Genomic DNA, 8,590 nt, shown 5'->3' on the forward strand with positions numbered 1-8,590 from the left:
GCACAGAGTAGTACTTCTGTGAGAAGTCTCACACATTCAGGATTATATTGACTGACTTATTGTGGCATGCCTTGCTGCAGGCACAGATGGTGCAGGAGGACTTAGAAAAGACCAAAGAGGAGTTGAAGACTGCCATGAGCACCCCTCATGTCACTGAGCCCATGCACTCTGAGAATGAGCATGACGATGAGCAGGATGAGAATGCAGCGGAAGCCAGCGCTGAGCTGCGATCGGAGGCCACCATCAAGGACCGCAGTGAGGAGCAGCGCACCACTGAAGCAGAGAAGAACGAACGGGTCCAGAAACACTTGAAGGTAAGAAGTTGGCATCAGAGAGAGTGTGTGCCTGCATGCTACTTCTAGTCTTCTCACTGTTAATTGCAGCTAGGAGGTATTACTAGTGTTTAAAAAACCAAACTAAAAACAACAAAACAGCTGGGGGAAGGGGTGATCACGATCTTGTCAGGTAGCTGCTTAACCATTGAGCAGAGGCAGATCTTGTCTCTTGGCACCTGACTTCCATTTCACTGGAAGTAGTGAAGTATTTTCAAGCAGTGCCAAAAGGCAGCATCTGTCAGATGTCAGACATAGCGTGCTCGTGTGAGTCTTGCCAGCTGTCTAACAGCTGTTCATAGCCCTGGCTGCTGTGAATCTGAGAACCTGGTCCAGTTCCTGTCAAGCAGCTGTCGGTAGCTGCTGTGTCTGACCGGGTTGCATTACAAAACCTTGAGAGCAGCCCGCTAGGGCTTGGCATGGAGGCAGCGGTGCTGTACCACCTTCTGATAAAGAACTCCAGTGTTCTGACGTTGAGTCTTTCCAAGCATTTTGTTACTCTGCCTGCTAGCTGCCTGACTTGCATCAAGCTTTGCTTGTTCTGCGTTCTGCTGTGGTGGTTATGCACAGGCAGAGAGACAGAGGTGCGCTTTACCTTCTGCAGCAAGTTTTTTTTTTTGTGGTAAAACACTAGTAATTACTCAAATTAGCAAGATGCTCCTGTTGTCTTTAGGGATTCATGCACCTGACTCTTCTTCTGAAGTATATGGGAGAGAGTCTTTCTTCCTGTGCATAGATAAACAGGGTGACAGACTGCCTGATGTTTTCTGTCATCAAACATTAGGGAAAAATACTAAGTATTTCCACAGAATCACATAATTGCTTAGTGTGGAAGGGACGACTTAAGATCATCTAGTCCCACTTACTCAAGGAGGTTGCCCAGAATTATAAGCATTTGGGCTTATCTGTTTCTTGTCTCCATAGATACTGAATCTTTAGGAGGATCAGCAAGGAACCTCGTCCAGCTTTGAGTCTTTGGCACATGCTAACCCATTGTTATCTGTTTCTCCTTCTCCAAAGGCTCTTTCCTCAGAGCTGGCAAATGCTCGGGATGAAACCAAGAAGACGGCCAATGATATGATCCATGCTGAGAATATGCGTCTAGGCCGAGACAAGTACAAGACCCTCCGTCAGATTCGGCAGGGCAACACCAAGCAGCGCATTGATGAGTTTGAGTCCATGTAAACTCTCCCCTGCACCTGCTGGCCTGCACTCTCTTCTCCCCTCTTTTCCATCCTCTCCTGTCATTCACTCGTAATTGTGCTATGCTGGAACCACTACAGAAGAGTGACCAAGGTCTTACTTATCAAGTTTTGGGCAAATGCTGGAGTTAAGCAACAGAAGAATGAGTAGTATTTACATCTTCCTGGGGTGGCTTGGGAAAGCAAATGTGTATCGGGGCAAATCTGAAATTGCTTGGCTTTGGGAAAAGTCTCACTGCGTTTAGTTTTGTATTGCTTACTGAAGTGGCTGTGTGCCGTCCTCTCCTGTTGGGTGGGGAGGCCAGCAGATGCTTTTGCTGAATTTTGTACAGTAAAGTGTTAAGTTTGACACCGTGCCTTCTTACTAACTTGCACAAGCTTCAGTATTAAACTTAGTAGCCAGGGTCTAAATTTCTGAGTTAATACAGGGTCTGAATCATGTAGTTGAGAAAGGGAGGCTGGAGCTTAGAAAGAAGGGTTGGACGTAGGATGTGGGCTTCCTTTCTAAAAGACCAAAGCTTTTGTCCTTCAAACATAAGCAGACCAAACATTCTGTGGCATTCCTGCTGGTGTCACCTTTTGTTATTTAATGATGGAACTTTGAATCACCTAATCATGAGGAGGCCTTTGGAATATTTCCAATGATGTAGTGTGGTTTGGACCTCCACTTCCATGTTTTCCAGAAGTTTGGTCTCTGGTAAATGGCTTTGTTTGTTGTCATTTGTCTGACTTCAGTGTAACCAGTGAGGCAGAGATAGCTGAAGAATGCTGCCTTCCTTTTTGGGTTTGCTAATGGAAACCTGAAGAGGTAGGTAGAAACATAGAAGACTAAAAATTCTTTTAGCTGTGTTTTCCCTTGCTGAACCAGTACATTTCTAGTCATGTGAATAGAATTTCAGGTTTTTCCATAAGAGGCCTTTTTAGCACATAGTCATTGGTGCCTTATGACTGTATAGACCTTCTGTAGCTCAGATGTCTTTAGTTTAAACTAGATGCAATCATAAAAAGTGATCAGCAGCTGGGGACCAAAAACTACTTTGATATCAGAGTCGTGTACAAGACTGCATCTGTCTTCCTGGCTTCAAGCAGCATTTGAGGGGAGAGGATCCTGAGATACTTGTCCAATTGCTGCCTTAATCCTCACTAGCATTCTGCCAGATCCCTGGCTCAAGTGCTTTTCCTTCCCCAGAAGGATGCTTTGCCCCTTTGTAGCTTTGGGAACAGACAGCTCTGTCTCTTAGAAATGGGACATAGTGGTTGTGAGACTGGTCCTGAGAGCCTTTTGTACCAGTTGTCGTAATACCCATCACCTGTCTTCCAAGCTATCCATGCTGTAGCTACCCAGAATCCTTCCTGCCATTTCTGGGGAGGAAACAGCGGCGTATGCTCAGGGTTGAATTGGGTTTTGCCTTGATCCTTCACAGAAGGAAATGTTAACCTTCAGAAGAGGCTTCTTAAAAATGGATTCCACTGACATTGTGAGTCCTCCTTGACTTTGCCCTCCGTGAATTAGCCTGTCCTACAGGAAGTCATCATGCTAGCCAGTGATTTATTTTCTTGCGCAGGGCATGATCCTAAATCTTGTGACTTTCTCAGGTTTGTGGATTCCCCCTTTGTATAGTATCACTGCTACTGGTGATAGAAGAAAAATATCTGAATGCTAGAGTATTTTCAGCTCCCTGCTCTATAGGAAAGGTAAAGGGGGGACTGTGCCAAAAAGAATTGTTTGTGATAGTGTTAATAAACTGCAGTATTTCCCCAAGAATTCATTAGGCTGCTGGAATCAACCTTACCAGTGCTGTATTATTTCTGTTGTGGTTTATAGCAACAAAAGTCTGTGGACATCCATACAAATACCAACCAACCTCTGTTAGGGAACATACCTTGGCATGTTGCTGTTTAACATCCAGGTAAGTCCTGCGGGAGCCCCCTTCTCTCCCCTGGACACTGCATGCTTTTGCAGGGAACACGACATGGTAAGTTTTGGTTGGCCAAAACCACACACCTCAGTACTTTCAAAGTCACAAATGGAAGATTGCAGTTAAACTTGTAGGAATTGATTTGCCTGTTTCTATACTGAAGTGTTATTGGCACTGGCTGTACATGAGTCTCATTACTGGGGAAACAGAGTAACTGGGAAAAAGGTTTTTACACTTCTGTTTTGGTGCTTTAAAGCTGGCTCTCAGCACTCGTGCTCTGTCCATGGCAATTATTGATGCTTTTGCAGGGAGAAAAGCCTTTATTACATTTTAAAGATTTCCTAACAAGCTGGTATATGGTGCCTGGAATATGTGTTCAAATAATAAACCAGTAAACCTTTTCTGCTTTGATGGGTCACACAACACTGCTGAGCTCATGTATTATGATGCTGGTATGACTTCTGTTTATAGGGGTTTTTTTAATTGTTCTAATTCCAAATGGTCCAATATAGGAATAGAACAGCTTGTGCCAGTGAGTCCACCTAACTCTTTGTAGTTGTTTCAGCCCTACCTTCTTCTTAACCAGTATTATATTCCAGTGCTATCTAATGATATTTGATTTCAATATTTCTAGCTATGCACAATTAGAAAATACTAGTCATGGGGTGGAGGATATTTTTATGGTCCTCCTTCCTTTGAAAGTGTATACTGTATGTAAAGAAATTATATTTTGCAAGAAAACTAATGTAAGAAGCTTTCAGTATTACGGTGAGATTTGTAGACACTTTTTTTTAATTTGTTAGATACAGTGAATTGTTCTTCCTCTCCATGTTCCAGTTTAATTGGATAACTACTCCTCTTGGGGGTGGGGGGAGGGAAGTACTTTGTCAAACGTTTGCCTGGCTTGTTTTTTCTTGTTTTATTTTTTGTTGCTGTAAATTATGTTGAGGATTTTTGACCAGTCTTTTTACTGGATTATAATAAAACATCAATTCCTTAAGGTTGTGGAGTAATTCATGGATCCATGTGCTTATCTGCAGAGAGAACTTTAATAATAAGGCAGTTTTTTTCCTGTTTAGAGGAGTTTTAAAATCCATACCCTGTTCTTCCTGAAGTGCCAATAAAGTTCACAGAAGTTCAGCAGATGGTGTCTGGCTGGTTACTTAAGGTTTACTGTGAGTCTGCTGCTGTGTCTCCAGTCTAAACAGGTCTGCGCTGTGGTTCCCAAGAGGTCTGCCTTGTGGTGCGCTCACAAATCGGGGATCTTGCTTGCATCCTGAAAAGTAGCTGCTGGAATAACATCCCTTTCCCCCTCCCCAGACCGCCAGGCTGTCTGACTGGAGCCAGTACTGGAATTCACATTTCTTTGTGGAGACAATGCGTATAAATTTGTGTCATGGTTAACCTGCAAAAGGACGGGTCAAATGAAGGAGGAGGAGCTGCTGTTGGAACTTGCTGCCGGCGAGCACTGGCTGTGCCATGCCCAGGCATGTGTGACCAGGTTAGCGTGCAGAGGGTGGCTGGGCCTCAGTGCTGCTGCTTGTCCCCAGTGTCCTGCTGGGTCTGTCCTGCCCTGACCTTGTACCAGGGGTTTCAGCCCAGTTTGTTGTTCATCTACCTTGCTGTGGCTATCTGTCTCTGCCTGTGTTTCCTGAGGTCTCGGGACTGGGTCCAGTGATGGAAGGTAGCAAGCATGACTACTGGCCACCTTTCTGCTAACTGTGTGCTCTTTCTTTGTAGCTGCTTTCTGTGTGGTTGTGAAGAGGGGCATTGCAGAATGTCTGCCTTTTGCTGCATTGCAGAATAAGACAGAGATTTAGTTCATCAGAACATGTTAGTGCATAGAGATCTGGTGCTAGGGGAGAAACCTGAACTTGTCTATCCAGAAAATGTGAAGTGAGGAGCAGTGGTGACCTGCAATCCACACTGGGCCTGGCATGGATCCAGTTTCCATAGGTGAGTCTCATTTCTTCCAGGATTCCAAAAGCCTGAACGCCACTGGAGGAACTGCATGTCTGCTTCAATGCTACTGCAGCCTTCAGGTGAAGGTTGCGCTGGCCTGGGAGGGTGCCTCCCGCCAGTGGGGTTCTTGCTGCTGTTGTTGCCCTGGCTCCTTGATGGACACCACCTTTCAGCTTGTGCTTCTGTTCTGGGAGTCCTCTGAGCTACTCTTCTGCACAAGTGGCCTAGCTTTCTTGGCATTCCCTTACCTGTATCTGTGGAGACTTTAGAGGCTGAGTAATTCTCCAGTTAGGTATATTTATATTCAGTTTGCCTTTGGAGAAATATGCAAAGCCCTAATGGCTGAAGGCTGCTTTTGTGCAGGACCATGTAGTGTAAAAAAAAGAAACAAAACCCAAACCAAAACCTGGAAACACTTGATTCTTCTAATCTGTTAGAAAGCATTTTGTAGTTTAGAGTCAGAGACTTGTATTCAATGTCTAGTTTGTGTGGACGTTTTCTGTAGATAGCTTCTGCTGGATTTGCTGTTCTGTCTGGGATGCAGATCAGATCCAGTTTAGGCTATACCTACAAGTGTTGGGGGTCCAGATGCCTTTGTCTGGGACATACTGGTGTATAAAAGGCTCTCAGAAGAGCTGGGGACCAGAAACACTGTCTTTTTGCAGGTTTTGGAATGTGGCTTTATTAGTGGGCTGCACTGCTTCAGAACTCTAAAGAAAAGCCAAAGTAACTGTAGAGTCAGGTTTTCATTGAGATAAATCTGTTCAGTGAACTGAGGCATTTGGCCTGGAATACTTTGTTCTCCTGCTCAGTGTCAGTGCAACTGTAGAAATAAGACTGTGATTGATTTTTTTCTTGTGTTCACTTTCTAAGGGAAGGAATTGCAAGTGGTTGGTCTCCATCAAAACAAATGAGAATTTGGAGACAACTCCTGTAAGGACTTCTCTAGGTAGATGACAAGCGTATCGCTTGCTTGCTCAGGCTAACGCATTTAGAGGGAAGCACAGGCATTTTAAGTTACCTGCTGTGAGATAGTGAACAGATAAGCAGGCTCAGGAGCCTTCTGGCTACTTCCTTTTTTGTGTGTGATAAACCATTATAAAATGTGAACACCCCCTGATGCCACACTTATCAGTTCAGGTTAACTTGTGTAGGATACTGTTAGTGACTATGGCAACTTAGTAAGGGAACTAGACTAGATTTTACTCTCTGCTTATCAGGGTAGGACTCTGCCTTTTGAGAGCACTATCCTCTTGAAATCTGTTTTGGGTTGTGGAACCAGTAGGTAAGTCTGAGATACTAAACAAGATTTGTTCCCCCTTTTGCCATGTTAGCTGGGCCTAGAAGTGGCTACTCCCATCTGTAACGTGCCTTCAGACTTGGTTCATCATGCTACAGTAGCTCTCCTTTAAGTAGATGCCTCTAATAGCAGTTTTCCAACATCTTGCAAAGCATGATAATGTGATATGCAGGGTAAGGCATGATAACTGTAGACAGCTGTATGGCAGCTGCTTGAACACCTACGAAGGCAGATTATCTCCCAGTGACAAAGAGGGAATAACTGAGGTATGGCTAGTTTCTCCTGTACGGTCAATGTTGAGTGCCAGCCTCAGTTATACATACCTCAGTCTTGGGCACACAGCTTAATTATCTTACACCAGTGTATAATCAGAGCATGTGACAACTGGCAGAGAACAGTGTAATTCATCTGTGACTGATGTTAACCCATAACTGCTGCATACCCTTATGCAAGATGACTCCATGTGTGAGATTAATGTCTCCCTTGCAGAAAAAATTAACTTATCTGTAAGAAAAAGGATTTGGGCCTCAATGTATCAAATGTGGGGCTGAGGCTGGCTTTTGTCTGTCAGGTCTGTAGGTCTAATTTTGCATGCAGTATGTGGACAAGGGTGCAGGTCCTTATGACTGAACAATGCCTAAATGAACATCTAGTGCCAAATGATGGGTCTCTGAAAGTTACTAGTAATTTTAAGATGGATTTTCTCAGGATAGATGGCAGGATGAAGTGGGTATAGGGAAAAGCAGAGGAAAGAATGAGGAGGAGATCTTAAGGAAAGAATAGAGTGAGACCCCAGAAAGGAATATTGGGAGCTCCTGGAAGGGACTGTACCTCCAACTTCTGTTGAGAATGCACTTGCTCTGAGCAGGTGTTAATACTATCGATCTAGCTCTGCTCACCAGAGCTCCATGGAAAATTACAAGCACCCATGATTGCTATTTCTTCTGGCTGTGCATAATCTTTTAAAGAAATACAAGCTAAGGCTGATCTTCAATCATCAAGATTGAAGGGTCAAGGGGATGTGAAATATACTGCTCTTGAGCTGTGAGGTCACAATGAAGGCTGTCTATACTCCACATGCAGCAGTAGTACCCTCCCATCCATCTCGGAAGCATCCTTGACTGACTGAAGGAGAGGCATCTGCAAGTGAAGGTCTTGGCTGGGGCACTCTTAACTTCTCAGCAGTCTTCACCCAGCCAGGCAGCAGCTGCATTGCCAGAGGTGGCTGCTGTCAAGAAGCCCTGTCATGAATTTGTTTGTGTGTTGTGCTGTTAGCCCATCTCTGATTGCGTTACTGCCCACTTGCTTCCAGCCGTGAAAATTTGCCCCTTGCTCCTTTTGTTTGTAGTGATTCTCAAAAGGTTGCTGAATGTCTAGAAAAGGGTTGGAGTGGGCAAACTGGTTGCCGTCTGAGAGACGTGGAAACTGAGGTATGTTTACAATCAACCCCCTCAAGCCTCCAGCCTCCTCGAGGCAGTATCTGGGACTTGAGCATGCTTGATTTAAGCACTTTGCAGGTTTGTGTTCAGTGTGTTGGGGCAGTGCTCTGTATCTGGTGTCCTGTGGGCTTAGGCGAAGCAGAACAAACACAAGTTGTCCTATCTGATTTTATTAGCAGCTTGCTCTAGGACAGCAAAGGTGGTTGGTGAGTTTTTGTACGGACAGCAGGGAAGGGATTTTTAGTTTTGCTCAGTGGCTTTTGTTCTGTCTATGTAAGCAGCCTGTACCTGCTTCCTTACAGGAGTATGTGTGGTGGTGCGCTCAGCAGGAGGTGAGGGGTAGGCTGTTCTTGCTGTTCAAGTTCAGAACAAAGGCTGTGTTCTGGATGCCTTCGTTATCGCTGGCTCTGTGTGCCTGCTGCTCTGACCACAGTCC

The 8,590-nt window shown here is 44.7% G+C and overlaps 1 protein-coding gene across 1 annotated transcript in view; it reads left to right on the forward strand.

Annotated features, from left to right (window-relative positions):
* MSN (moesin) overlaps window positions 1–4,593 on the forward strand; it is a 47,486-nt gene extending 42,893 nt beyond the window's left edge. Inside the window, exons 12-13 of the mRNA XM_056359701.1 lie at window positions 81–314; window positions 1,353–4,593. Of these exons, the coding sequence (XP_056215676.1) occupies window positions 81–314; window positions 1,353–1,517 (399 nt within the window). The 3' untranslated portion in view covers window positions 1,518–4,593. The remainder of the gene's footprint in view (window positions 1–80; window positions 315–1,352) is intronic.
* The last annotated feature ends 3,997 nt before the right edge of the window (window positions 4,594–8,590 follow it).

The sequence above is a fragment of the Falco biarmicus genome, chromosome 14 (genome assembly GCF_023638135.1).
Source record: "Falco biarmicus isolate bFalBia1 chromosome 14, bFalBia1.pri, whole genome shotgun sequence".
Lineage (NCBI taxonomy): Eukaryota > Metazoa > Chordata > Aves > Falconiformes > Falconidae > Falco > Falco biarmicus.